Here is a 26,738-nt window from a genome sequence, read left to right as displayed (position 1 = left end):
CGGTGACCTGCACTGTACGAGTACTGTCCAAGCTTCGGACCGATTTCGCTGGTGCGGCAGCTGCAGCTCGGCAGGGACAAGGGCTCGATCGGGAAGTTCTGAGCGGGCAGCACTGCCTCCATCCGCCGAGAAAGCAGCTCTCTCCGTCCCCTCTCTCGCAAGTCGACGATGCTGGTCGCCGTGCTCGCGCTGCTGAGCGTCTGCGCGCCCCTCGCCTGTGCTCAAGCGAGCCCGCCGTTCCTCGATCCCACGTGCGCCGCCTCGTCCTCCTCATCGCTCTCCCCCACATTCTCGTCCTCGCTGACCGCCGGCTGGCCCCGCGCAGAGAGCTCTCTCGGCTGCTTTCCGCCTCGCAAGAACGGCACCGTGCTTCGCTCGACGCCTACAGCACCAACGTCGCCTCGCGCCCCGAGGTGATCCGCCTTGCCAAGAGTGCAAAGAGCCGCGCCGTGCAGCTCGAGCAGCAGCATGGGCTCGGCCGGCTCAGGGAGCGCGGGCAGGGCTGGACGAGGTTCGAGAGGAGGCAGCAGCAGGGCGGCGGGGCGCAGCGGGGCGTCGTCGAGTTGTTCGACTTCTTGTGCGTCCGTATCTCTGCACGACGAGAACGGGAGGTCGACGCTGACGACTTGCTCTGCCTCTGGCCTGACGGTGATGGACGCACAGCTCTCAGCCTCTCGACATCATGTGCGTCCCGCTGTCGTCTAGCTAACAGACGACGACGGCTGACCTCGACTCTCGTCTGCAGGGTGTACGGCGAAGTGAGCGTAGGCACGCCCGCACAGACGTTCGACCTCCTGATGGACACGGGCAGCGCAGATATGTGGGTGTATGCGGTGCGTCGATCCTCGGACTCGAAGCATGCTGTTCGACTGCTAAGACGAGATGAGACGAGACGGCTGACTCTGATCGTTCCGCGTTTCGCCTGATCCTCCTCGTCGTCTCTTCCGCCCTCTTCAAATGCTCTGGTCTGCGTCACACACATGCGCACTCAACAGGAAGGAACCGGCTCGACGCAGGAGGAGTGGGACGCCAGCGCATCCAGCACGTCGGTCACGAGCCCGCAGATCTCTTGGGAGATCCGCTACGGCAAGGGCGAGCAGACCGGGTACTTAAACCAGGACACGGTGACGCTCGGCGGCTACACGGTCAACGCGACCATCTTTGCCGCCGCCGACACGCTCAACGACGCGTTCACGTACTACCCCATCTCGGGCCTTTTCGGGCTCGGGTTCGGGTCCATTTCGGCGAGCGGGTGCGTGTCCGATTTGCCTCCCTCGCCAGCGATTGCACAGCAGCTCACCCCTAGCTCGTTGCAGCTACGCCCCCTGGTTCGAGCGTCTCCTGAACGACGGCACCCTTACGGAGCAGTACTTCTCGATCTATCTCGTGCGCGCATCGGACGTCACGTCTCAACCGGAGGGAAGCCTCCCCGGCGCGCAGCTGTGCATCGGCTGCGTCGACTCGAGCAAGTACACGGGCGAGATGTACGTGCGCGAGCTTTCCGCACTCCCGTTCCAGTAGACAGATGCTGCTGGTCGTGGCTGTGCTGATGCGTCCTGTTCGTTGTACGTACAGCAATTGGATTCCTGTCGAGTCGGAGGGCTTCTGGGCGATTCCGATGGATGGCATCGAGGTCAACGGGACCGTCATCGACGGAACGGGAGTGCGAGCGGTCATCGACTCGGGTACAACGTACGCTCTCTCTCGCTTTCCGCAGGAGATTTCGTCCTCGAATCTCCCTGCTGTCCAGGCGCATGAAGGCTGACTTTTCTGCACACCTCGCAGGTTGATCCAGGTCCCGACCGCCCAAGCCGAAGCGTTCTACGCCTCGATTCCCGGCGCTGTCCCCGCCCGCAACATTCCCGGATCGTACATCGTCCCGTGCTCCACGCGCTTCTCGAGCCTGTCGCTCGTGTTTGGCGGCACGCGCTACGAGATCCCCGACAAGGACTTGCTGCGCGCCATCAGCATCGACGGGAGGCAGTGCATTCTCACCGTTGCGGCGAGTGACAGTCAGGATGTCGACGGGAACTACATCGCCATCATTGGTGACGTCTTGTGAGTCAGATTGGCTGGCGCGATCCTGCAGCGTCGTGTGATCCGCTCGGACACGCGCTGCGATGGATGTTGCAGGTCTCCGAGCTGACATCCGCACTTTCATTCCGCAGCCTCAAGAATGCCTACTCGATCTACAGCTACTCTCACAACGGCGCCCCGGCAATCGGCCTTGCGCAGTCTATCATTGCTGGCGCAGCAAACAGCACCTCTGACGATGATGGCGGTTTCTCGCAGCCTGCCGTCGCGGGCACGCTCAGCCTTGGGAGCGGCGCACCGCTACCGACGGCGAGTCGGACGGCGAGCTCGGGAAGGCCGGGCGGAGGGGGAGGAGTGGCGACGACGGGTGGTTTGGGAAGGTGCGTCGGCGCTTTCGCCCGCTGCAGCTTCGCCTGAGACTTTCCGCGACAGCGTGTTGACCGGCTATTCGTGGTTCGACGCACAGCACAAACACGCTCGGCTCGAGCAGCCCCTCCCAGACGACGTCGCCCGGGAGCGGCGCCGCACGGACCGCCTTCACGTCGCTCACCTCGCTCGTGGTCGCTGCTCTCGCTGCCGCTGCTGCGGGGTTCGCGATGGCTTAGACACAGACGTGCGAAGACGTATAGACACTTACTGGAGCGTGACAACTCGCGCCCGCGTTATGCTATCCCCTCGCTGCAACAGCATCGCTCTCGTTCTCTCCTTCCTTCCCTTGCTCCCTCGTTCCTTTTGCAGTCGCTTCCATCTTGTAACTTGCACTCGTACCCTCTAACCGGTGCACGGACCTCTCACGAGGAGGCCTCCTTTCGATGTCCCGCGTATCGCAGACCATCTCCTGTCTGGCGCAGCTACTGAGAGCCCGCTCTCCTGTTGGCATGAGTGCGGGGTTGGATCAGGAACGCGCAAACCTCGACAAACGAGGGTGGTGAACGCGGAGTCCACCGCACGATCGAGAGGAAGGGACCCAGAGGAAATGCGCATGAAGCGCGAGGTTGCCTTTGCTCGTCCTCCGCCCTGCACGCGCTCCTTCCTCTGCGCTAGCTCGGCGCCAGGGACAGCATGCTCGTAGCTCCAGCGGGACGTCCAGCTGGTCCCTCCCCCTTCGGCCGCCCAACTTCCTCGCTCGCACCCTCCCCACTTCCTCCCGCTTCCTCGCCTGCGAGCGGCTCGGCGCAGGCGCTCGTCGACGCGCTCGTGCAAGCCTGCGCGGTGCAAGACTGTGCAGCGGTCGTGTCGCTCCTGCGTGCCCTGCACGCGAGAGGCGCCCTCTTTGCGCGAGGTGGGGCCGATGGCGTCGCAAAAGAACGCAAGTTGCTCTCTTCGCTCTTTCGCGTCTCGCTGAGCTGACAGAGCCGGCCAGAGCAGACTCTGTGACCAGGGAGTCGGCTGTGCAGCTCGTCGTGCGCGAGCCGTCGACGCCACATCGCCAGCTCATTCTCGAGCTGCTCCTCCTCTGGCTCAATAACGGCGAGAACGTCGACGGCTCGGTCCTCGCGCATCTGGGGGACGTTGAAGGAGCGATCCGAGAGTGGGCGAGGCGCATAGTGCAAGAGATGCACCGGACGAGGGGAGGATGCGGTGCGGATTGTTCCGCTGGTCCCTGCTGCTTTCCCGTGCTGACGCAGATCAGCTCGTGCTTGCGGGTGGTACCCCACAGCTCCGACAGCCAAGCACCTCCTCTCACTTCCCGACGACGCCTCTGTCGCCGCCTTCCTGCAGACCCAGATCCCGCCCATCCGTCCTCCTGCTTCCGCGCCGACCAAACTCCGCCGTTCTCCCCTCCCCTCTTCCGCTCCCGCTCCGCCATCCTTCCCGACCGCCATTGCCGCGCATCACCATGCACGAATCGTCAGCGCCCCCGCACGCCCCTCGTCCAGCAACGCGATTCCGCTCGCTCCGCGCCGTATCAGCTCGTACCCTCCCCCGGCACCTCCTCGCCCGCTCGCGCGCTCGTCCGTCTCGCGCCTGCCGCCAAACCTGGCTCCCGCACCAATTCTGCGGCCCCCCTCATTGGGAGGAACACCGACGAGCGAAGGGAGCGCCCTGCCGGGCGACAAAAGACGGGCGTCGAGCGAGCGGTCGGCCTTCTCAAGCTCGAGCAAGGGCGGGGGGTCGCGTGAGCATTCTCGCTGTGCGTGTGCGCTTCTTTGCACCATCGTGTTTGTGCGACTGACACGCTCATACTTCCGCAGCGGCCCCACCGGCGCATCGCTCGTCCGCGTCGCCTGGGAGCTCCGGACCCCCTTCGCTTTCGCTGTCAAAAACCGACATCAGCGCGTTACCCCAGACGCTCGACTCCAAGCCGGACAGTTCATATCTAGGAAAGTCGCCGCCGCGGCGAGAGGCTCCGAGCGCGGGGACGAAAGGAACAAGTCAAGGCGCGAAAGAGGACACGCCGTCCTTGACCGTCACCACGACGCCGCCCCTCTTCTCTGTGGGCATTACGTTCATCACTGGGTCGTGTGAGGAAGGACCGAAGCCTCTCAACGGCGCCCCGTCGACGACGGAGGAACAGGCGGATCGCCCTCTTCCCGCCCCAAGCGATTCACCGCTCGCAGCGCTCGAGCTCCTCGCGTCCCTCATCGTCGAGCACGAGGACGTCAAGCCCCGCCTTTCACCTATCGAGAGCCACCAGGCAGACGGAGCGTCGCCGCCACGCGCCCTCCCGCGCCTCACGCTCCAGACCGCTTCATCGCCGTATGTCTCGCCCGAAGCGTCTCCGCCGCTCTCCAGCGCGACGTTCGCCTTTCCCACGCCTGTTTCGGCCACAAGTGGGAGCGTTGCGACTGAGGTCCCCTTCAGCCTTCCGGCGGCGCGCCAGTCGCCCTCGCCCAGCGAGACTGTCGCGCAAAAGACAGCGACGCTTGCGGCGATGGGCAGACCGACTTCGGCGTCTCGCCCGTATCCCTCGCCAGAGCTCTCGCCGCCGCCACCGTCGTTCGCGCTTCCGTCGCCAGGTCAGGTCAAGGCCCCGGCATCCGCGCCCGACTCAAGCTCGCTCGACGTCCCGCTGCCCGCTTCGCATCCCGCCAAGCTGCACTCGCTCGTCGCGACGGCCGGAGCTTCATCGCTGGCCATTCCGTTGCCAACAGCCGGCTCGGTCACCATCGCCGCGACGACCGCGTCGGAAGCACTGCGCAGCGGGGCCGAAGAGCCGTCGTCCAACCCTTTCGCGGGCATCTTCGCATCGTACGGCAACCCGTCGCCAGCACAGGCAGCAGCCGAGGTGACAAGCGCACCGGCGGGGCGCAGATCGGCGCTGAAGCGCTCGCGGCACCAGGGTCAGGACGTGCAGGGCACCGCGGTGGGCGACCCGGTCAAGCAGCCGCGAAGGTCCAGCCCAATTTCGAGCGCAAGCGCGGAACGGGCGCAGCAGGCGAGATGGAGGGAGAAGAAGGCGGTGCGTTTCGCCGAGCCCGAGAGCGAGGTGGTCGGGTTCGGCGCTGGGCTCGTCGACGTGACGTTGCTCAGGTGGTGACGGCGCCGCAGAGGCGAAGAGAGGAGCAAATGGAGGAGGAGCCGCTTGTTGACTTGTTTGTGTATCCCCATGCGAGCGTGGCTGGAGGAGCAGAACACGCCGATTTGCACAGATCCCTCGCGTCGAGCCTGGCTGCGAGAAGGCTGCGCAGCACAACAGGATGATGACAGTGCAGGAGCGGGAGACGCGCTCAGTCGTCGTCCTGAATGACAATCCCAGCCTCCTGCGCCGGCCTCGCAAGCTCTTCCTCGCGCTGCAACCGCCTCAGCTCGTCCGCCTCCCTCTCGCGCGCCTCCTCCGCTGCCGTCACCTCGTCCGCACCAGCATCTTCATCCGCATCGCGCTCCTCCGCGCTGCGGAACGTGAAGGCCCCCGGTCCCGCCGCCAGTTTCCGCTTCTTCGAGCCCGCTTCGTCCTCGCCCACCTGTCCCGCACCTCCTCCCGCCGCAGCGAGCGCCTTCCTCGCCGCGTCCGGCCCGCTCTCTCCGGCGCCGGTCGAGCCCAAAGCGGGCGCCGCGCCCCCCTTCTTGTTCTGCCGCGCCTCTTTCGCGCGCTGGCGCTTAAGGCGGTTCTTGGCCGTCTTTTCGTCGGCGGCGGTCTGGTTTGCGAGTTGCCGCTCGAGGGCTTCGCGTTTTTTACGCTCCTGTTTAGGCGTATGAGGAGAGCGGAAGGAAAGGGGAAGGAGGAGGAGAAGAGGGAAAGCCAGTCGTCAGGTGGCGATCCAACAAGGGCACGCCAATGCTAGCAGCACTCTCGAGCTTTCTCGCGCTCCAGAGTGCCGCAGCGAGGGAAGCGGACGTACAAACTCCTCCTCCTCGTCCATGATCTTGAGGCGCTCGTACTCGCGCCGCCGGCTCTGCTTGTAGACGTGCTGTAGACGGCATCGTGCAGTGTCAGCTCGCCGTACCTCGCACACTTGTCCCGTCAATCCGCGCAAATGCAACCCGTCATCCCCACCTCAGCAGGACGAGGTCAACTCACGAACTCTCCGCTGCCCGCGCCCGCACTGGACCCCTGCACGTTCTTGATCATCTCCCTCGGGGCCCTGAGGGTCCTCGCCACGCCCTCCTGCGGGCGGTCGGGGATGCGGACCTCCTTGTCCGGGTTGGCGAGGAGGCGGTTCAGCGCCGCGGCCTGCCGCTCGGCGGGCGTTGCATTGCGCGAGAGCTTGGGCGCGCGCGGGCCGGTGGACGGGCCGGGCGAGGGACTGGCGCTCATCCTGGGCGAAAGCTGCGGGGACGACGAAGACGACCAGGACGAGGGGGAGACGCGACAAGGTTGACACGGCACCTCAACGAGGTCCCACCAAATAGAGAAGACGCATGTGGCTGTGCTGCTTCAGATCTCGCTGCACCTAGGCAAGCTGCGACCCTGATCACGCTCCAATACCTCCGCTCCTCGCTCGCCGCCATGGAGACGAATGCGCCCGTCCTCTTTCCGAGTCGTACAGCCGGGTGGGGCTTTGCTGGGCCTCTGTCTTGCTCTACTCGACGTCTATGAGTCGGAGCCGCCAGACTGCGTTTCCTCGACTCGCTCCGGCATGCTCCGCTGTCATTCCCACTCCCGCTGCCCCGCCTACTCCGCCAATTCTGGTCCATCGAGCACACTGACTGTACAACAGCTGCGTATCCAGCGACGAGCCGCAGCAGACGCGGCGAGCAACTGGTCCTCGACCCAGCTCGACCACCCGCACTGCGCGTTTCTCTCGGAATCCTCTGCTCACGATCTAGTTGACGCTCTCAGGCAGTGACGTGCCACCTCGACAAGCCGCAGAGCGAGTCTGGCGGCGCGCAGTCGGTCGCCCTTGCTGTTTTGTTGACAGAAGAGGCGGGGCTCGGAGGTGCGTCTTTTGATGTCAAAGTGGGTCTGCGTTCTTGTTCCTCGCAGCTGCATCGTGGCTGCAGACACGGACTTCGTCAACAAGTGGAGCTCACTCTCCTGCACCCATACTTGCTATGCAAGAAGCCGGCGAAGGACAAGAAGCAGAATTCCGCGCGCAGAGCAGAGGTTCATGGCGTTCAGCAATGTATCGCGCCTGCATCCGCAGTTTGCCTCGATCGATCCGGCTCTGGACCCGCCCTCGTAGAGCAGGAACGCTGCTGGACGCGTGCTGGTCGTCAGCGGTCGGCCATGCTGCGGCTGTTCTGGAGCGGAAGAGAGCGAAGGCGTAGCTGAGAGGGGTGTTCGGGCAAGCCCGGGGTCGACGCGTCGCTAGATCGAGATTGGGAGGCTATGCGAGCCCCGCAGCGGTTCAAAGAAGCGGGTTGCGAAAAGCAGTCTTCAGCGGATTCGTCTGAGAGGAGGGTTGACATCTCACCTCACTCCGCCTACCCTCACGATGCGCATGGTGAGTTGAGAGCACACTCCAACATGCTTGATTGACACCCTGACCGAGTCCCGCTGTCCTCCAATCCTTCCTCCCCACCCCCAACCGCCTCATCAGCTCGACAAGGACGAGTCGTCGGCCGACGTCCCCGTGACGCGCGTCGACCAGGACCGCATCAACGCCTTTAGCCGCGCAAACAGCCGCACGGACGAGATTGCCGAGCTCCTCGACGCGCTCAGCAAGCAGAAGGAGGACCTCGAGGAGGTCGAGACGGAGCTCGAGCTGGTGGACGACGAGGACAAGATCATGTGCGTCGCGCCCACCGCTGATGTCGCTGAACTGGGAGACGGCTGTGCTCCGGCTCGGCTCCGAAGTAGGTGCGGCCTCACGTGCTGACACCTTGACCTCCTCGTCTCGCCGCTGCCCCTCACCCGTCCGCTCATCTCGTCTTACGCAGGTACAAGCTCGACTCGACCTTTGTGCACCTCCCTGCCGAGGAGGCCCTCTCGCACCTGCAGGCGGCGCTCGAGAAGATCCGCACAGAGGTCGACGCGCTCGAGGACGAGAAGACCAAGTGCGAGGAGCTCATGGACGAGCTCAAGAAGGAGCTCTATGCAAAGTTTGGCAGTGAGTTTCTCTGTATGATTCTGTCGCTTCTCGCCGAAGAGTCGCTCGAGGTTGTCGAGCGCACTTCGTAACGCCGACGACCTCCATGCTGACGAGTCGGCCTCTTCCCGCAGACTCGATCAATCTCGAGCGTGGAGACGATTGAGAGTGCCTCGATGGAGCTGGAGGTCGTGCAGGAGATACCCAGGAGGACCGTACAGAGCATTGTATACCCGGAACTCGCAATCGCAAGGCATGCATTGTTGTCACTTCGTGCTGAATCCTGACTAGGCGGCGTCTTTGAGCTTCGGTCGAGATGTATGCTGCTCCGTCCCTTGCAGAGGGCTCAAAGTGCCATGAAAGACGAGCATGCGGGCCGTTGTCCTCGTCGACGAGGCGGTGCATGACTCTTTCGCTCTGTCCCTCGTCTCGCTCTCACGTAAAGCTCCACAGAGCTACGCTGTGCGGTTGAATCTGCCTTGAGAACGCTACAGGCGCTTCAGTGCTGCACTCCAGGCTCCTCGACTCTCTCCCACTCGTCATCGCCAACACGACGTCTCGCTCGACCCCTTCGCCGTTCCTGCGCCTCCTGCGCAGCGCTAGCGCATTCGCAGCACCGAGAATACCTGTAGCACGGGCCTCCAGCATGTCCATTTCCTCGTCGTCAAGCGGCGCACCACGCGACAGCGAGCCGCTCTCGTCGCAACTCGCCCGCCGCCGCATCCCCTCGTCCCTCCCGCGCGACATCCTCTCCTTTCTCCTGCACTACCCCGGACAGCGCGACGACCCCGCGGCGGATGCGAACCTGCGCTTCTACAGGAACGAGGGCGCGGCGAGACCCAGGAGGAGTCGGTGCGAGGAGCTGCAGCGCGAGCTCAAGGGAAATTGGGACGAGCTTGAGGACAGGCACGACTTTGTGCAGTGGCTGTTCCCGATTCGGTGAGCTGGACGCCTTACGGCTTCACTGCGGCACGAGACGAGCTGGTACATAGTCGAAACTGACTTCCGCTTGCTGTCCACTGCGTCTCACCCGCCCTACGAATCGCCTTTGACGTGGCGCTGCCTCTCACAACCAGCGAACAAGGCGTCAACTGGTCGGCACAGCCGCTCCAGCTGCACGAGATAGAGGCCATCAAGTCAGATCCAGCCGCCATGGCACGCCTGCTCGAGTCGTGCGTCTCCGCCCCTCCTGCTCCGCGCTTCCTGGTCCCCACCGACACTCACTCTCTGACCGCAGCTACCGCATTCTTCTCGCCTTCTACGGTCTCCGCCTCGTCTCCCCCTCGACAGGCGAGCTCGCCCTTGCAGACGCCGTGCCTGCCCCAGCGCAGGAGAACTACCGTCAGCGCTTCCGCAACCTCGAGCGCAATTGGCACAACTTCTTGCGCGTCACGAGGATACTCAAGTTTTTGGGTGAGGTGAGCTGGTCTTCCCAGCACTGTTTGCTCCTTCGTTTGCGCGGGTGGAATGGGCGTAACCGTACCCTGCGGCTACGGACGGTCCTAGCCAAGACACTCGATAGGAGCAAATCGGTTGACCCCAGCTCGCTGCCCGCGCGCCCGCAGTTCGGCCTCACGCAGCACCCGCCCTCGTTCCTCCTCTTCCTCCTCGCGCTCCAGTCGCGCGCGCCCTCGACGCTCGCGCTCGGCGGGCCGTACCTCGACTCGCCTGCGCTCGTGCGCTCGTTCGACGACTACTGGTGCTGGTGCGTGCGCGATGACGACGAGCGGGCGTTTGTCGCGCGGGTAAGGGACGGCGTGAGGAGCGGGAGAGACGAGTGGGGCGTGGACGAGTACAAAGAGTGGGTGAGGGGGAGGGCCGGAGAGGATTCTGTGGAGCAGAGTGCTGAGAAAATACGAGCTCCGGCAGCAGAGGCGGGCGTTGTATCGGGGGAGGATGACAAGCCGTAGCTGAGGCTTGCAAGCTTGCAAGTCCTTCCGCTTCTCGCTCTCGAGACCATGTGCTGTGCAAGAAGGGACTGAGTCGTCTATGAGATTTCCGGCGGTACGTGCCGTCTAGGTTTATCGCTTGTCCTCTTCGCCCATCCACCTCAGCACCCCTCCCTCCCCCTCTCCGTGCCCGACAAACGCGACCTTCTCGCCGATGCCGGCCCTCCCGCCGCGCGGGCGGAACGCGTCAAAGTCGAGCACGAACCCGCGTCTGTCGGTGACGCCCCACACGCGGCTGCCCTCGATCTCGAGGCCATAGACGGGTGAGCGGTCCCTGCCCGGCGCGAAAGCCGTGATCCCGCCTCTCCTCCCCGCCACCTGTCCCTTGCCCTTTCCGCCCTGCTGCCCGATGGCGCTGGACGCGTAGCGCACGTCAAAGAGCCGCACGGCAGCGTTGCGCGCAGTCCCGACCGCGACGTACGCGCCCGCCGCACCACCCATTGCGACCGAGTAGCACGGGTCGTCTGACCACGGGTCGACCAGGCGCATGACCTCGTTCTGCGGCCGCTCCTCGTCGCCGTCGCTCCACGCGGAGGCCACGGCCGATGAGGGGCCGGGCACGCGCAGGTCGTACACGCGCGTCGTCGAGTCGTAGAACGCGGCGAGGAGCGTCTGCTCGGCATTGAGAAGCGAGCAGCTCGGGCTCGGGCTGGCGAGGCCGTACACGGACGTGTTGCGCTTGGTGCGCGCGAGGACCTGTGCGTCGCCGCTTGATGCGGGTGCGCCGGTCGAGTCGAGGTGGAAGAGCGAGAGTGGCGTGGTGCCGCTGTGGCCGACGGCGAGCCAGCGCGCCGAGGGCGAGAGGTGCACGCTCCAGGGCTTGTGTGCGAAAGGGAGGACGACTGGCGATTCCCACGGCGACGAGAGCGAGTGGAGGGAAACAAAGTGACGCTTCGGAGCCGCACGCGACGAGAGCGACTGTGCAAGCGAGGTAACACGCCCGACGGCGCCCGCGCCTGGTGCAGATGCTACCGCTGTCGGTGCCGCGGCTGCCGCTGCGCGCAGCCGCGAGGTCGCAGCCGAGACAAGGACGTTTCCCTGCGCATGAAGCGCCTGTACGGTCGTCTGCGCGCCGCCAGCCTCGGTTCCACAGGTGTACCGTGCCCTCTCCTCGAGGACGACGGGCATGCCGTCCCTCGCAGAGGCGTGCTGCACGACGGCGAGGCGCTGCACCTGGCCCGACACACGCGAGACGAGCACCTCGCCCGGAGTCTGCGTCGCCGCGAGCGCCGTCACGTCGTCGTGTGCGCCCCTTGCTTCGCCGCCTCTGCGAGTCCGCTGCGCCCAGGGATAGGCAATGACGACCGGGACAGGCTCGACGGTCCCATCCTGCCTCGTGAGCCACATCTCGACCTCTCGCCCGCGCGCCGCGAGCACGGCCCCGACGCCCCGTGCGGGCTCCCACAGGCGCACGACAGGGAGGCACTTTTCCCTCCACGCGCTGACGACGCCGCCGCGGGCGTCCCAGGCGTCCCAGCGCTGTGCGACGCGGGCGGCCCACTGTGCGCGGACGGGCCAGGGCGCGCGCGCGTGGAACGAGAGGTGCTTTAGCGTGCGCGGGGCATAGCCTAGCGATGCGCGAGCGAAGTGGGCGAGGTAAGAGGCGGCGACGACATGGTGCAGGGGGTGCGAGGTCGCCGAGAGCGAGAGGAGCTCGGCGAGGTCGAGGAATGACAGCAGGTGCGTCAAGAGCTCGGGCGGAAGGGCCTCGAGTGCCGACGCCGTCATTCGCGGCAAGTCGGCGAGAGGAACAAGCTCAAGCGGAAGCGCGGAAGCTGCAGACGAGCTGATGAGCGTCTTTCTGTTGGCCGCTTTTCTGGGCTGCAGAGCGACTCTTACAGCGTCGTGTAGGGTGTAACGAACCAATTGGAACGTTGTAGTACACGGCTAGTCCAGGTCAACGACCCCCGTCCCCTCTCCCTCTCACCCTCCCGACTTTCCTCCCTCGCCGCACTCGACTTCACCTCAACCGAGCGGCGCCCCTTCCCCATCCTGCACCTTCTGCTCCTCGGCCTCCTCCTTGACCTCCTCGGCCTTGGCCTCGAGTTTGTCGGCCTTGTCGCGCTCCGACTTGAGCTCGGCGAGCTCGGCGCGGAGGGTCACGAGCTCGGCTTTGAGCGCGAGGACCTGTGCGTGCGCAAACAAGCATTTCAGCCCACCCAGTCAGCGCGCGCGATCCTTCCACCAGCTCGGGCGGGAACGAGGGGGCAAGCCAGATCCGCGCGGACGCACCTGGTGCAGGATCTCGCCCTCTACGCTCCGCTCCAAGCTCGGCAGCCGCTTCTTGAGGTCCGCAAACTTGACGCGCGAGATCTGCATCCCCTCGCGCTCGCCCGGGTGGCGGTCGTCGTCGGCCTCGCCCGACGAGGGGCGGTACGGCTCGGGGTCCTCTTCGGGCGACTGGAACTCGTCCGGCTCGGTGAGGAGGTCCTGCAGGTCGGACGCGCGGAGAGGCGAGATGCGCGTCTCGAACAGTGAGATGGCGCAGCTGTCAACGATGCGTCAAGCGTCAGCGGAGCAATCTCAATGAATGAGGAATGCGAGAGCGACGCACAGCGGGAGGAAGAAGAGGGTCGACATGAGGACGCGGTTGATCCGCGCGTACGTCTCCTTACTCACGACCCATTCGAGTGGGATGATGACGAGCTCGATTAACTGCGGCGAGCGCAACGTTGTCAGCGTCTGATGGAGACGATCGCATCTCCAGAGACAGCACATCTGGACGCACGTTGAACGGGGCCGGGTACGGATACGAGTCGGGCGCGCGGATGGACGAGACGGTCTTGCCCGCAAAGAAGGACAAAAACGTCGGCTCGGACTCGTCTGCATTGGGACAAATCTTCGTCAGTCTGCGCCACACAGTGATCAGGAGGGCCAGAAGCAAAGCGCACCGACGCATTCTTGGTCTGTCGTCGCAGGACGAGGATACCTCGAGTCAGCTCCTCTCCCCGGCCTCGCGTCAGAGCAAAACTCGAGCACGCACACGACGACGAGAAGAGGGCGACGAGCACGTTGAGCAGGATTACGATGGTCGCGACCGACCAAAAGTAGTAGAGCACGAGTCCGAACGGGTACGAGCCGGCGGGGTCGTCGTAGTAGTCGAAATTGGGGCTGCCGAGGAGCGCTTGCAGGAGCGAGTTGACCACGGCTGTGTGCCGGGGAACGAAGGCGCTCAGTCAGGGGCTGCGATGGGGTTGGCGACGCTCGAGTGCGAGAAGGGACGGTAGGGCGAGGTGTAACGGCAGCATCTGAGACGTAAGAGGGCGGGAGTCAGGACACGCGATAACACGCACCTTTGGTCGAGTCGCGCTTCTCGTCAGCGACATCCAGTCCCGTGAGCGCCTGCCCGAACCCGACAGCGAGGACGGCGAGGAGGACGCAAAAGACGGCCGACTCTTTGAGCATGCGAAAGACGACAATCTGGAGGACGCCGAAAAAGTGAAAGAGGTCAAAGGTCGTGAGCATCTTGGCCCAGATGAGCGGCGCGGCTGTCGAGAGCCATTCTGTGCAGCGTTCGCAGCGATCGAGCGCGGATCAGCGCTCTGTGGAGGGCGAGGAGCAGCACGAGGCGGCGGGCAAACACGCACGGAAGGCGAGAAGGCGGAAGCGGTCCTGTTTCTCCGGGTCGTGCGTCGACAGGTCGAGGCAGCGGTACACGAATGCGACGGCCGAGAGCGAGTAGATGGAAAAGTTGACGATCTGCCAGAACGAGATGGTCGCCCACCAGCCAATCTTGTAGATCTGCAGGGCGCCGGGGTCCCCTTTGCGTCAACACGACTGCAGCCTCTCACGGAGGCCCGCGTCGGGACAGGGTGAGAGGAGAAGTGTTGAGAGGCGCACCTTGACGACGTCCTCGAGGAGGTACCCGAGCAACTGGACGTAGAGGATGCCGTCTTCGGGCCCGAAGCCGCGCTCGGGGGTCTGGATGGCGATGGTGTAGCACGCGAGGAAGAGGACCCAGAGGACGATGCGGAAGAAGAATTGGTACCGCGGGACGGCGATCCGGCCCGGGTCAAAGTGGGCGAGGAACCCCTGCTCGTCGGCGCCGACCTTGTACAGCCGGTACTCGACGTTGGCGCCGCCGTTGTCCCCCCGGAGGTCCTGCACGAGGAGGCCCTTCCAGAGGGCAAAGACGCAGCGCTGCGCCTCGTTGCTCGAGAGGAAGAAGGTCGCGTGCTGGTCGACGGCGCTCTCGAGCGCCGAGAGCGGGAGCGACTCGTCGCCGTCGGGCTCGACGACCGAGAAGCGGCGACTGAGGAGCGCGTACTGGTCGTGCATGGGCGTGCGCGCGACGAGCTTGCGCGCGAGCGCCTCGCACGCGAGCTTGCGCCCGGCGTTCTCGTCGCTGTCCGACGGGTTGAGGCGCTGCTGGCGGGCAAAGTAGCGCCGCGCCTGGAGGAGCGCAAACGGGAGGCACGGGTGGAAGTCGCCTGCGAGCGCGCCGTACGCCTCGACGACGTCCTGCGTGAGGATGCTCGACGTCGGCGACGTGAGCTCGGCGAGGTCGACCTGGATCGGGAGCAGCTCGAGCGTGAGGGCGATTGCGCGCGTCACGACCCTCGACACGGTCTGCGGGTGGAAGTGGTGCGCAGGGTGTCCGCCGCCGTCCTTGGCCCGACGGCGAGACGGCGAGCGCGCAGAACCGGTCATGGACGCGAGCGGCGCCTCGAGGTCGCCGAGGAGCGTCTGTGTGGCACTGTCGTGCGGCATGGCGACGTCTGAGCGAAATGACGAGACGGGACGACAGCGGACGCGAAAGTGATCGCAGACGACGCAAGCGATGTGGGGAGAGCAAAGTCCGCCTCAAGTCCGCGGTGCAGCGTCAGGACGTGAATGTGGTGGTACTGCAGGACCAGACAAGGACAAGCTAGTTCGAGCGAAAAGCAGAGTGAGAAAGCCAACACCTCCCATATCGTCTCACTCGGTCGAGCACAGAGAGCTCACGCCCTCTCTCTCCCTCTCTCGCCTCCGCTCCGCACGGTACAAGCACACTTTCTCCCTATTACAACCTAGCACTGCCGCCCCGCAGGTGCGCTCAGTACCTCCTCGGCGGCGGGCTGCGGTCCCTCCCCCCTCCTCCTCCTCCTGGTGCACCCGCTCCCGCGCCCATAAACTCCGCGCCAAACATCTCGAGCTCCTTCTTGCGCTCCTCGTCGCGGGGACTGTCACGTGCACGAGACAGGCGGGTCAGTGATGAGCTCGAGCGCGGGTCCGAGTCAGAGGGTGCGGAAAGGGAGAGGGAGAAGGGAGGGGAGGGGACGACGAAGACGCACTCGGGGTTGAGGCGGCGCTCGACGCGCTGTTCGCGCCGGAGCTCCTTCAGCAGCGACGGCGTCGGGTAGCGGAGGTGGCTGCCGAGTACAAAAAGGGGACGTCAGCCCCCGCACCACCAGTCTCTCCGGGAGGGGCGGACGCAACTGGAAGTTGCAGAACCCGCCGCGGTCGCACTGGCCCATGTCGTTCTGGCGGCAGCACGCCTCGCGGAAGTCGGTCACGGGCGACAGCTCGGCGTACAGCGGGCGGCCTGGGTCGGGGAAAGGCAGGGCGCGTCAGCGCTAGTCGACAGATCTCATCAAACCCTTGCGCTCTCCAGGCCGACAGTGCGAGGAGTGCGAAAGAAAGAGAAAGAGAGAGAGAGAGAGCAAAGGGGAAAGGGACGGACCGGCATACCACCGCTTGTTGAGGTCGTCTACGGCGCGCTGCGCCTGGTCCTCCCACTCGAAGCGCGCATAGACGTTGCCGATCAGGTGGTCGCCGACGTTGTCGCACACGTGCATCTCGAGCAGGTTGCCAAACTTGACGAGCTCGCAGTAGACGTCCTCGTAGAACTTGTCAAAGTACTCCTGGGTCTCCTGCTCCGACATTTTCGAGCTCGGGTTGGGGTCGAGGGGCGGGGCGTCCTTGGGGCGGAGGTGCGGGTTGCTGGTGGACCCGGTGATGTAGGCCGGGTTCTGGTAGGCGTTGAGGAGGACGAGGGTCTGGCTGTACTGGGGCTTGATGTGCTTGCGCGAGCAGCGCTCGCCGTGCCGGCACGCGCCGATCTTGAGGTAGCTGTTGGGTGGGAAAGAGGCATGCGCAGGGTCAGCTCGTAGGAGGGTAGGCGGGCGAGGGGAGGGCGAGGACGCACAAGCTGCAGTTGACCTTGTCCTGCTCGGAGCCATCTGCGCGGGGGTGGGTGCACTCGGTCAGTAGGGCTCTTCGGGTGCACTTGGCACGCTGTCAGCCCTCGCCAGAGCGCGAGGTGGAGTGGATTCGAGGGTGATCACGGTCGAAGGCGGTGGAGCGGTGGCTTCGCAGCGACGGTGGCGAGTGAGGCAGTGGGTGCCAGCAGAGAGTACTACTCACAGATGGCAGCCAGGTGGGATGCTCCTCCGCCGTAGTGGCTGTGTGCGAGTGCAGCGAGGTGAGCACGACGAGGACGAGGACGAGGAGGGATAGAGAGAGGGACGCACGCCATGGTGAGTGTGAGTGTGGGTGTGTGTGGGTGTACCTGCGTAATACAACAGCGCCTCTGTCTCACTCTTACTCGACTGTGCGGCAACAGCGGGCGAGTCCAAGGTGCGTCGAGCGGAAGCAGCCACGGCCGCACTTCTGTCGTCGGCTCACGTCAGCACGCCGCTCGAGGCAGAGAGGGCCAGGAGCAGCCATGGCCACGGGACTCTCTCGCACAGACCACGTCACCCTCTGCGCTCTCGTCCGCCTCGTCGACGCCGCCCTCGCCGCCCCCGCCCCACTCGACGACCCCGTCACCCGCACCCGCATCGACGCAGCGAGTCTTCCACGAGCCTGCATCTCGAGAGAGCTGCACTAACTACCCGCCAACAGACCGCCAAGCACGCCCGCGCCCTCCTCGACCCGCTCCTCGCCGCAGCCCCTCCCCCGCCGCACGCCTCGTCCAGGTCCGCCTCTCCTCCGAGGGAGCACCCAACACCCACTGACACGCACACCCGCAACAGCACCCTCCCGCGCGACTCGCCCCAGGACCTCGACGCCCGCCTCTCGCGCGCAGAGCTCCGCCTCGCCCACCTCGCTTCCGCGCCCCGCCCTTCTTCTCCTTCCCTCCCGGTGCCCCTTCTTCGCGTGCTCTATTCTCACTCGACGACACGACTGACGTCGAGCCGCACGCACAGGACGCGGCACCCGCCACGCCCGACCCGCTCGACATCGCCTTCCTCAAACGCCTCCCCGACATCACGCCCTATGCCTTTCCCCCATCTTCACACGCAGACCCTCTCGCTCTGACAGAGGGCCACGAGCATGACGCACCAGTGGACGCAAAGGGAAAGAAGCCGCATCGTCCCGCCGTCGCAGACCCTCCCGCCGACCGGCCCTCGTCCCCCTCCGCCTCCGCCGCGTCGAGCCGCGCGCCCACGCCCTCCGTCCCGTCTTCCCCGTCGCGGCGCAGCGGCGGTGGTACCCCACTCGAGTCGCTCGCCCCGGCAGGGGGGATTCGGCAGCGCGCGCGGAGAAAACCCGCCGCCGCCGCCGGTGGAGAGGGCGACGTGCCAGCGTACCTCGCCGCCAAGCGCAACAAGGGCAAGGCGCGCGAGGAGCGCGCCGAAGACGAAGCCGAGCGCGCCCGGCGCGCGAGAGAGGCCCTCCTCCCCTCCGACTTGGCCCCCGCCGCCGCCGCCGGAGGAGGAGGAGGAGAAGCGGCGAGCGACCTCGTGTCGCAGCACCACGCCGTGCAGGCCTCGCTCCTCAGCTCGCTCACGTCGCTCTCGGGCGCGTTGAAGAGCTCGGCGAGCGAGTTTGGCGACCGTCTTGCAAGGGACCGCGACGTGCTCGAGCGCGCGAAGGAGCAGCTCGAGAAGAACGAGCAGGGGATGGGCGCGCAGCAGGCGCGGCTGAAGGACGCGAGGGGAAAGAGCAGGGGGACGACGTGCTGGACGCTCGCGCTCCTCGCGGCTGTGGCGGTCCTTTGGGTCCTCGTCTTTTTGCTCATCAAGGTCACTTGTGCGTCTTGCATTCGCCTTCGTTTTCTGTGCTTTTCGGCAGACCCTGCATTGACTGGCGACTGACGAATGCGCACTCGCAGAGCGCGAAGCCTCCGGCTCCCTCTTTGTCGGCCCCCGTCGCGGGTTCTTGCGAAATCCCACACAAACCAGACTACTGCGCAGAGTGACTTGACATCGTCGAAAGCTTGACTGCAAGGGTCTCCAAGCTGCTATCGACAGGTTGACACAGCGCCGACCGGTCAGAGTAAAATCGGTGGGCAATCAAGAAGCGCAAGAAAGGACACGTGCACAAACGCGGCCAAGCAAGAGAAACTAGGGAACAAGCCTTCGTGCGCGCCGTCTCCCTACTCAAGCCAACGTCGGAACCAAGCACGCCGAACCTTCCTCCAAGCCCTTGCCTCTCTGCCCCCTCCCCCTCTCCTCCTCCCGCTCCCGCTCACACCACCCCATGCATCTTCCTCGCCCCCCTCCACACGCCGTCGCTCGCGCCGCGGCTCCCCGACCGCGCCGTCACCGCGCCCGACGTGCTCGACGACAGCGCGCCCAGCGGCTTGACGACGACGGGCGGCGCGACAGCGACGTCGACGTCGACGTCGCGCATCTCGACGTCGCGCGACCCTTCGCGCGAGCGGTGCGTCGTCGTCGCGGCGGGCGACGACGACGCGGTCGAGCGCGGCGGGCCCGACAGCGACGGCGAGCGTTCGCTCGCGCTCCCCTCGTCGTGCGCGTGCTGTGGTCCGAGCGCCTTGCGCTGCAGCTGCGGGCTGTCGAGCACGGCGCGGATCGGGTGCCCCTCGGCGAGGAGCTTGCCGTCAAGCTCGCGCGCGGCCCACACGGCTTCGGACGCGTACCAGAACTCGACTTTCACTTTGAGCTCGTCGTAGCGCGGCGGCTTGGGGCGCGCGACGAGGCCTGCGAAGCGGCAGATGGTCGTGACGAGGGCGTCCGAGACTGCGTGCGAGTAAGTACGGAGAGTGAGACGGGTGCCGGAGGGTTGGGAGAGAGAGCGTCGGAAAGCGCACCGACGCGGTAGGTCCAGTTCGGCGGCACGCCGTGGATCTGGAGCGAGAACTTGGTCCAGTTGTGGCGCAGCTCGTTGACCGGGTGCAGGTTGACGAGGTGGCCGTCTGCGAAGCGCGGAAGCAGCTGTCAGTCTGGGCGACGTAACATGCTGGCGATGCGCTGAGCGTACCGAAGGGCGTGCCGTGCAGGGTCGTCTGCGCATGCGTCGCCGTGACCGAGTCGGGGAACTGGAGGATCCTGCGGACGTGCGCCGACGTGAGCACGACGATCGTCATATCGACGGAAGCGCCAGCGGAAGGACGCTCACGCGAATGCATGCGACTCGTCGCGCGCGACCTTGAGTACGCGGACTTCGACGGGCACTCCAGCCACCGTGTGGACGAGGTTGAGGATCTCCTCGCCGGTGATGTCGGTCCTGAGGGCGCCAAGGTACAGGCGGCGGCGAAGCTGCGCAGCCGGAAGGTGGTAGGGCTGCTTGACAATCTCGATCGGGCCGACGTCCGGGTCGAGCGCTTGGCCGTCGGCGCTGTACACGCGCAGCTGGAGCGGCTCGAGACTCGGGTCGAGCGCATGCTCCGAGCGAAGGTAGCGCTCGTGCATGACGGCGAATGCGTGCTGCGCCGCCGCGAAGGACGAGAGCGATACGAAGCCAAAGACTTCGCCCTTGCGAGTCTTCTCGATCGAGGCGTCCACGAAGCCCGGCAGCGCCGAGAAGACGTCGCGAAGCTCGCTGTCGGTGCAAGACGACGGGAGGTTCGCAATGCGCAGGTGCGCGCGGACCGCCGAGGCGTTGAAGCGCACGACCTCCTGCTTCACATCATCGTCTTCGCCCAATTCGGTCAGGTCAATGACGTTCTTGTCCTCCTCTTTGATCTGAAGGAGCGGCGACGGCGTGCGCGAGAGGGTGAGGTCGACGAAGCCGAGAGACGGCGGCTGGTCCTCGAAGACTTGGTCTTGCTCCTCCTCGCTCTTAACCGTCTGGTGCTCGACGATGGGCGAGAACCTGACCGAACGCGGCGGCAGGACGAGCTCGATCGGGCGGGAGATGGCACTCGTGCTGCGAGTGAAAGGTCCGACAAAGGCGGGCGAAGCGACACGCAGGCGGTCGAAGCCGATGTGAAGCGGCTCGATATCGCGCACGAGCGGAGCAGGCGCGATCTCGGGACCGAAGCGCGCCTTGCACCACGCCGCAACCTCCGAGTCGCGCATCTTGAAGAGTTGCTCGATCTCGGCCGCCTCGTGAGCTTGCTTCTCGCCCTCGATGAGCTCGATCGCCCACGGCTGCACCATCTCGAGCCAGCGCGAAGGCGACGTGGCCGAGGGAAGTGCGGCGCCCTTGGCGGCGAGAAGGCGGACGAGGAGGAACGAGACAGGCGACGCTTCTTTCGCGGCGGCAGCGACGAACGGCGAGATGCCCGTGATGCCGTCTACGGGAAGATGCTCAGCTGCAGTGCCCGCGAGTGCAAAGCCCACGAAGCTGAGATCGGGCGCACCGACATCGTTGATGCTCGACAGCCGGCCGCGGCGCTCGAACTCCTTGAGCCAGCTGACGACAGCCGGTACGTCGCTAGCTTTGACTGCCTCGAACAGCTCGTCGCCGAGCTCGTCGTCCGGCATGAGCTGGTCGACGCCTTCTTGCTGGTGGTCGATGGACATCGCGTATCGCTCGGGACGGGCTCGGCTGGGTCCGGCAGGTATTCAGATGACGCTTATCAGCGCCCAGACCGCGCGAGGCGTGCGACCGAGCGAGTTGGAGCGGGCACCGGTGTGGCGGTCGAGAACGAGCGGAAGCAGATACAAGGCGAGGTTGCGGGGCTGGACGATGTAGTCAGCGACCCTTGTGCGACTGAGTCGTGACGCAGAGAACGTGAGAGAGCTGAGTGAGCGGAAGCAAGCCAAGAGCAGGTGCGGCAAAAGAGTGAGCAAGAGGTGGTTAGGACCTAGCCACGAAAGTCCGTTCGCACGGGCTCGGCCTGCTGCGGAAGTAAGCGGAATGGTAAGGTAGTGCCACGTACATGCCTACTGTAGCTGAACAAGCGCGAAGGAAGAGACGCACCGCTTCAGCAAGTCGATTCCGGAATGGGCCTTCCCAAACGGCTCGTTACAGCCTCTCCCGCAACATTCGACAGCCTTTGCATCTCGCCAAGTAGATACAGGTACGCAAGTACGATGCGCGTTACAACCTGCGCCCGCTCGACTCCCACACGCGCAACAGGCGGCTCGTGTCCTCGAGCCGCGCGTCGGGCTGCCGCTCCTCGCGCGGAAAGAACCGCACGAGCTCCTCCCAGAGCGCGTGCCTCTGCGCATACAGCTCTGCGTCGGGCATGTCGGAGCCAGAGTTGTGCTCGGATGAGGACGAGGCCGAAGACGAAGGCGAGCGCGGAGGCAACTCGCCAGAGCCGTCGAGCGCGACCTCGACGTTCATGCGGGCGGGTGCGGCAAGGAGCGACGACATGCACGCGCGGAAAGAGGCCGACTCGGCTGGGGAGGAGTGGTCGACGACGTCTGCGAGGTCGTTCTGCAGGTACTGCAATGCGAGGACGGTCGGGGCAGTCGCGCAGAGCTCCGTGAAGCTGTTCGGCGGTCGGGGCAAACGTCAACATCAGCGCCTTCTCGCAAAACGGTGAGGTAGCAAAATGCGAACGTACCGTTGCTTGCGGACAAGGAATTTTGCCTTGCGCAGCGCCTCTTCCGGTGTCGGGCTGTTCGATTTCCGCCGGTCAGCCCCGTCATCACTCATTTTAACAGCACAACAAAAAGACGCACTCGACTATCCTGAGGCGCCACATGTCCGCAAGACGGTAATCGACCGGCTCCTTCGAATCGGGGTGCCCGCCAAAGACGTAGTGTTCCTTGCGCAGCGGGTCGTAGACGACCTGTAGCATCCACGCTACGTCAGCCGAGTTGTACCTACCGACAGAGGCGCCGCCAGGCCGCTGGCTTAGCGCTTCATGGAGAACAAGCGGAACCAGCCCGACGCACCTGTGCCGCATACCGCCCCATCGGTCCCGCCTCCTCCGCTCCCGCCTCCGTCCCGTGCCTCTCACCCGCCCCAGCAGCAGCGTGCGTCTCGACGTCGATCTTCTCCCACCCGAGCGGGCCCCGCTTGGACCCGGGCACGCGCCTCCACACGCCGCGCAAGCACTCGTTGTCCTCGCCCGTGCCCGCGCCCGCGCCGCTCGCAGGCGAGGCGCGCGTGAGACCCGTGAGGAGCGTCCACACGCCGGTGTGCGGGTCAAGCGTCACGCGCTGCGTGAACCCGGGCGAGGGGTACTCGGACGCTGGCGCGCCATCCGCCGTCGACGACGACGATGGCCAGAGGCGCCGGATCTGAAGGATCGTCGGCTGCCGCGTCGACGGCGCAGAGGCGGTGGAAGCGAATCCTGCGCGCGAAGGCGACGCTTCGGGCGAGGCTGGGAGCGCCGAAAGGTCGATGAGCGAGTGATTGACCGCAGCATGCGCGGCATTCGCAGGCACAGCGGAAGTCGCGCTCGACGGCGCGAAGGGAAAGTCGAGGACTGTGCCCTGGCGCCACAGATTGGCCTCGCCGTCTTCCTCTTCTTCCTCAGGCTCGGGCTCGTCCCGCCGGCTGAGCGGACTGCGGCCCCTCCGCTCGTCTGCACCTTCGGGCGGCACGCCGGCGAGGCGGATGGCCCACAGGTCGTTGAGGTACTGCTCGTTGCGCTGGCCCGAGTGGATGTAGAGCGTCGAGCCGCCCGGCGTTGTGGGGTCGAGGAGGAGCGCATGGCCCGCGCGCGAGAGGAGGCGATCCGACGCAGAGGGGGAGAGCGAGGGTGTCGGTGCGTAGGAAGACGGACGAGGGTCGCCACTGTGTGCGGTGACAGAGTCAGCGACCGCAACGCAGAGCGGGCTGATCACGAGGGCAGCATGCTCGACTGGTCCCGCTTGACGCGCGAAGCGCTGACTCACAACAAGTGGCTCCACCTCCTCGCAGCAATGTCGTAGCACCACATCCCGCCGTACCTGCCCTCCTTGTTCGCCCCTCCGCCGCCGCCAACATCGACGCTCGGGTCATCGGTCGCCGAGCCGGGCGGCGAGTCTGGGTCGTACGGCTGGTTCTTGCCACCAAAGACAAAGAGACGCGACGTGGCCGAGTCGACAACTACGGCGTGGTCGAACCTGCGGGAGTGCGCACGCGTCTCGTGAGTCCACCGTCTGACTGACCCACACCCGCGTGGGCTCGGCGGCCGAGGCCGGGGAGAGAGGTGCAGACCAGAAAAGCAGACTCACAGCAGAGCCGGCCCGCCGTCTCTCCGCGTGTCCTCGCTCAAGCACTCCCACGTGCCCCTCCCCGGCCCGACGGCCTTGTACCGCCAAAAGTCGCTCTTCCACCTCTGCTGTCGGCGCTCGAGGCGTGAAGCGACGCGCGCGAGCGTCCGCGGCGAGGTCGAGGAACCCAAGGGCGGCGCGGCCGTGGGTAGGCGAAGCGGCGCCGAGAAGAGCGAGGTCGGGTCTGCGGCGGAGGAAGGGTCGACGTCCATTGCGCCGTTGCCCTGCTGGCCGGCACGACCCTCGTGCTCCTCCTGCTCCTGGCCATCGTCGTCTCCGTCCTCATCGTCATCCTCATCGTCGTCCCTTCGCCCGCCGAGGAGGTATACCCACCCCTCTTTCTCGTCGACCGCAAGCTGGTGGCAGCTCCTCGGTCCCGGTCCCGTTCCCGGCCCCGCCCCTTGCTCCGCCTTGACGCACCTCCACCTGCCCACGCTCTCATCCGCCGCCGTCAGCGGCAGCTCGTACTCCCACACGTCGCCCCACTCGCGCGTCCCGTCCCACCCGCCAAAGAGGACCAACTTCCTCCCGACGCGCACCATCGCGTGCCCGCCCCTTCCCGCCGGCCACGCACCGTCTTGCCCGGCGGGCGAAAGTGCCGCGGGCGAGAGGCGCTCCCACCGCGCGACGGTGTGGCCCTTTGCGCCGCCGGGGGCCCACTCGCGCAGGAGGCCCGCGGCGAGGCAGCGCGCGAGGAGGGACTCGCACTCGGGGAAGGCGCCGCGCTGGACGAGCGCAGTGTGCAGCGCGGTCAGGAGCGGGTGCTCGAACGACGAAGGGGACGCCGGATCATGGGGCGCGGGCGAGAGAGTCGAGAGGAGAGAGGTGTAGGCTGGGAGCGTGGCGGGGCCGCTGCGGCGCAGGTGCGCGAGAATCAGGTGCGTAGTCTGCGTCTGGCGGTACGACTCGTAGAGGCGGGTGAGGGTCTCGGCAGTAGGGAGCGGCAAGGGGTACGCTGAAAGCGTGGAAGGCGATGGCGGAGGGAGGTATCCCTCGAGGAAGAGGTGCCAGATCGAGATGCTGTAGTTGGCGTTGGCGGCGACGTGGCAGTCGATTTTGATATAGCGCACGGGGAGAGGCTGACGTTGTTGCATACCCGTCGTCAGTGCCCGTTCCGCGTCCGGGCGAGGTAGTCTAACAGAGAGAGGGACGCACTGCAGCGCCCTTGACGACGCCCTCAGCACTCAGTGACTCGCCGACCTCGATGGGGAGCTCGAAGCGCTCGGGTGCGGCATCGTTCTTGAGGCCGCCCTCGACGAGCGACTCCATGGCGAGCGGGTCGGGCGTGAGACCGCCCCAGATGGTAAAGTCGGCGAGGTTGCATGGATGGGCTGCAGGTAGTGGCCAACGAGTCAGTTCCGTCCCGCTCTTGTCACGCTCGAGCGAGCTAGAAAGCGAAAGCGCGAGCGAGACGGACGCTTTGTCGTCTTTCCGAAGCCGATGCGGCGGACGATTGCCGTCTGCTCGAGCTCGAGGATGATCCACTCTGGCTCTCTGCGCCGGGCGTGGCCTGGGTTCCTGCGTGCCGAGTGGTTGCGCGACTCTGGCGAGGGCGAGGTCCAGCGCGACGACTCGTCTGCGGGGCGGTCGACGAGGACGAGGTCTGGGTGGAAGGGCCCGTGGTAGCCCGAGACCGAGTGCACGCTGCTCGGCGGGCGCGTCCAGAGCGAGTCAGCGGGAAGAGTGCGCGGTGACGACGGGGCGGGGAGCAAGTGGGGGGAGGGGAGGAGCGCACGAGAGGGCGAGGCGGAGCGGGGCCGTGTTGAGGAGCGCGCGAGCATCCCACGCGGGCTCCATTCCGCGCGTTCGAGGCCACAGACCGCAGAGCAGGCACTAGCGCGCGGAACAGCGAGGCAGCCGAGACACGGCGAGGACAAGGTGGTCCGGCCGCACTCCGTACTTGGCTCTGTCCAGACTCTTGCAAGCATTTCAAACGCGCCAGGATGCAGCTCGACACGGCGCTGGGCTACCTGCCGCCGCCGCTCCCGCTCCTCGTCGACGTCGCGCACCTCCGCAACCCGCTCAACCTCGCGCTCGCGCTCCTCCTCGCCGTCCTCGTCCTCCGCCTCGCCCTCCCCGCCCCGCCCGACCCGCCCGCCCCCTACGGCCTCCCCGCCTCGCCCGCCGACGGCTTCTACAACTGGCGCCCCGCCCGCCACCCCGACGCCCTCCGCTGGCGCACCTGGACCCCGCAGCGCCTCCGCGCCTTCGACGGCACCGACCCCGCCCACGAGCAAGGCAGGATCCTCTTTGCCATCCGCAGAAAGGTCTACGACGTCTCGAGCGGCCGCAACTTCTACGGGCCCGGTCCGTCTCCCTTCCTCTCTCTCCTGTCCCCCACACGAGACTGACCCTCGGACCACGGTCTCGCACGCACCAGGCGGGCCCTACGCCATCTTTGCCGGGCGAGACGCCTCGCGCGGGCTCGCAAAGCAGAGCTTCGAGGCCGAGATGCTCACGCCCGTCGACGAGCCCATCGACCGCCTCGAGGACCTCACCCAGAGCGAGTGGGACAACCTCAAGGACTGGGAGAGTGCGTCCGAGTCACTTCTGCGCCTACTATGTTTCTCCATGTGGGTTGATCAGACGGGTTAACCGTTTTGTCGATCGCGCACAGGCCACTTTGCCAACAAATACGTGCTGTGCGGGTCCGTCCACTGCATTCCCCTCTCCTCTTCGCTCTTGCCTCCGAGCTGACTTGCGCTCGCCCGCAGCGACTACGTCGAGACGCTCTGATTACGCTCGCCGAGTGCCGCATCAGTCCCGCACTCGTGCGCTGGGGTCTCTGTACAACCTTCGCAGTCTGCAATCTTGCCGTAACGACGTTTCTTTCCTGCCTCCCTTGCCTCTCAGAGCTGCTTGGTCTCTCCATTCGAGCGAGGAGTATAGTAGAGGTGCGCAGTGACAGAAGAAGTGCCGGGATGGACAAGGAGAAAGAACGATCCGATGCAATGCGTCGAGCGGACAGAACGAGCCAGAAGGTAAGAGACGCAGAGGGCAGAAGTACAATGTCTAGCCGACCGGGCACGAGCACGTGTAGGGAAGAATCTCTGCCTGGAAGGGAAAATGCT

General features: G+C 65.8%; 11 protein-coding genes across 11 annotated transcripts; 5 read left to right on the top strand and 6 right to left on the bottom strand.

The window, feature by feature from the left end:
- Positions 1-168: 168 nt before the first annotated feature.
- On the top strand, positions 169-2,639 carry JCM10292_001344 (uncharacterized protein; the record flags this gene model as incomplete). Its single annotated transcript, XM_076650484.1, has 10 exons — positions 169-251; positions 326-577; positions 664-684; positions 746-833; positions 996-1,252; positions 1,317-1,484; positions 1,576-1,692; positions 1,786-2,058; positions 2,169-2,414; positions 2,501-2,639. The coding sequence occupies 10 exons, from the start codon at positions 169-171 to the stop codon at positions 2,637-2,639; spliced, it is 1,644 nt and encodes a 547-aa protein (XP_076503969.1).
- A 951-nt stretch (positions 2,640-3,590) lies between these two features.
- Positions 3,591-5,515, top strand: JCM10292_001343 (uncharacterized protein; the record flags this gene model as incomplete). Its single annotated transcript, XM_076650483.1, has 3 exons — positions 3,591-3,615; positions 3,695-4,168; positions 4,230-5,515. 3 exons carry the CDS (start codon positions 3,591-3,593, stop codon positions 5,513-5,515), a joined length of 1,785 nt encoding a protein of 594 aa, XP_076503968.1.
- A 190-nt stretch (positions 5,516-5,705) lies between these two features.
- Positions 5,706-6,733, bottom strand: JCM10292_001342 (PRKRIP1 family protein; the record flags this gene model as incomplete). Its single annotated transcript, XM_076650482.1, has 3 exons — positions 5,706-6,158; positions 6,318-6,386; positions 6,497-6,733. 3 exons carry the CDS (start codon positions 6,731-6,733, stop codon positions 5,706-5,708), a joined length of 759 nt encoding a protein of 252 aa, XP_076503967.1.
- Positions 6,734-7,853: 1,120 nt separating this feature from the next.
- On the top strand, positions 7,854-8,613 carry GIM3 (tubulin-binding prefolding complex subunit GIM3; the record flags this gene model as incomplete). The annotated part of the gene is made up of 4 exons (XM_076650481.1): positions 7,854-7,862; positions 7,959-8,149; positions 8,299-8,468; positions 8,582-8,613. 4 exons carry the CDS (start codon positions 7,854-7,856, stop codon positions 8,611-8,613), a joined length of 402 nt encoding a protein of 133 aa, XP_076503966.1.
- Positions 8,614-9,093: 480 nt separating this feature from the next.
- JCM10292_001340 (uncharacterized protein) lies at positions 9,094-10,357 on the top strand (the record flags this gene model as incomplete). The annotated part of the gene is made up of 4 exons (XM_076650480.1): positions 9,094-9,386; positions 9,524-9,619; positions 9,685-9,865; positions 10,013-10,357. The coding sequence occupies 4 exons, from the start codon at positions 9,094-9,096 to the stop codon at positions 10,355-10,357; spliced, it is 915 nt and encodes a 304-aa protein (XP_076503965.1).
- Positions 10,358-10,468: 111 nt separating this feature from the next.
- Positions 10,469-12,124, bottom strand: JCM10292_001339 (F-box protein; the record flags this gene model as incomplete). Its single annotated transcript, XM_076650479.1, has 1 exon — positions 10,469-12,124. The coding sequence occupies one exon, from the start codon at positions 12,122-12,124 to the stop codon at positions 10,469-10,471; it is 1,656 nt and encodes a 551-aa protein (XP_076503964.1).
- Positions 12,125-12,361: 237 nt separating this feature from the next.
- Positions 12,362-15,106, bottom strand: JCM10292_001338 (uncharacterized protein; the record flags this gene model as incomplete). The annotated part of the gene is made up of 8 exons (XM_076650478.1): positions 12,362-12,523; positions 12,629-12,884; positions 12,951-13,051; positions 13,125-13,219; positions 13,380-13,544; positions 13,690-13,899; positions 13,984-14,137; positions 14,237-15,106. 8 exons carry the CDS (start codon positions 15,104-15,106, stop codon positions 12,362-12,364), a joined length of 2,013 nt encoding a protein of 670 aa, XP_076503963.1.
- A 325-nt stretch (positions 15,107-15,431) lies between these two features.
- JCM10292_001337 (zinc finger CCCH domain-containing RNA-binding protein) lies at positions 15,432-16,853 on the bottom strand (the record flags this gene model as incomplete). Its single annotated transcript, XM_076650477.1, has 7 exons — positions 15,432-15,558; positions 15,670-15,747; positions 15,815-15,920; positions 16,059-16,447; positions 16,524-16,557; positions 16,742-16,779; positions 16,849-16,853. The coding sequence occupies 7 exons, from the start codon at positions 16,851-16,853 to the stop codon at positions 15,432-15,434; spliced, it is 777 nt and encodes a 258-aa protein (XP_076503962.1).
- Positions 16,854-18,790: 1,937 nt separating this feature from the next.
- JCM10292_001336 (RNA-binding protein) lies at positions 18,791-21,033 on the bottom strand (the record flags this gene model as incomplete). The annotated part of the gene is made up of 4 exons (XM_076650476.1): positions 18,791-19,305; positions 19,377-19,481; positions 19,547-19,614; positions 19,685-21,033. 4 exons carry the CDS (start codon positions 21,031-21,033, stop codon positions 18,791-18,793), a joined length of 2,037 nt encoding a protein of 678 aa, XP_076503961.1.
- Positions 21,034-21,553: 520 nt separating this feature from the next.
- Positions 21,554-25,464, bottom strand: JCM10292_001335 (uncharacterized protein; the record flags this gene model as incomplete). Its single annotated transcript, XM_076650475.1, has 9 exons — positions 21,554-21,950; positions 22,026-22,079; positions 22,144-22,253; positions 22,360-23,206; positions 23,308-23,517; positions 23,629-24,746; positions 24,823-24,998; positions 25,085-25,311; positions 25,403-25,464. The coding sequence occupies 9 exons, from the start codon at positions 25,462-25,464 to the stop codon at positions 21,554-21,556; spliced, it is 3,201 nt and encodes a 1,066-aa protein (XP_076503960.1).
- A 146-nt stretch (positions 25,465-25,610) lies between these two features.
- On the top strand, positions 25,611-26,403 carry JCM10292_001334 (cytochrome b5-like heme/steroid binding domain-containing protein; the record flags this gene model as incomplete). The annotated part of the gene is made up of 4 exons (XM_076650474.1): positions 25,611-25,974; positions 26,048-26,200; positions 26,285-26,315; positions 26,382-26,403. 4 exons carry the CDS (start codon positions 25,611-25,613, stop codon positions 26,401-26,403), a joined length of 570 nt encoding a protein of 189 aa, XP_076503959.1.
- Positions 26,404-26,738: the final 335 nt, after the last annotated feature.

The sequence above is a fragment of the Rhodotorula paludigena genome, assembly GCF_050403205.1.
Source record: "Rhodotorula paludigena JCM10292 DNA, Rt_paludigena_JCM10292v1_ctg36, whole genome shotgun sequence".
NCBI classification, from domain to species: domain Eukaryota; kingdom Fungi; phylum Basidiomycota; class Microbotryomycetes; order Sporidiobolales; family Sporidiobolaceae; genus Rhodotorula; species Rhodotorula paludigena.
This window is presented reverse-complemented; position numbering and strand designations above follow the sequence as displayed.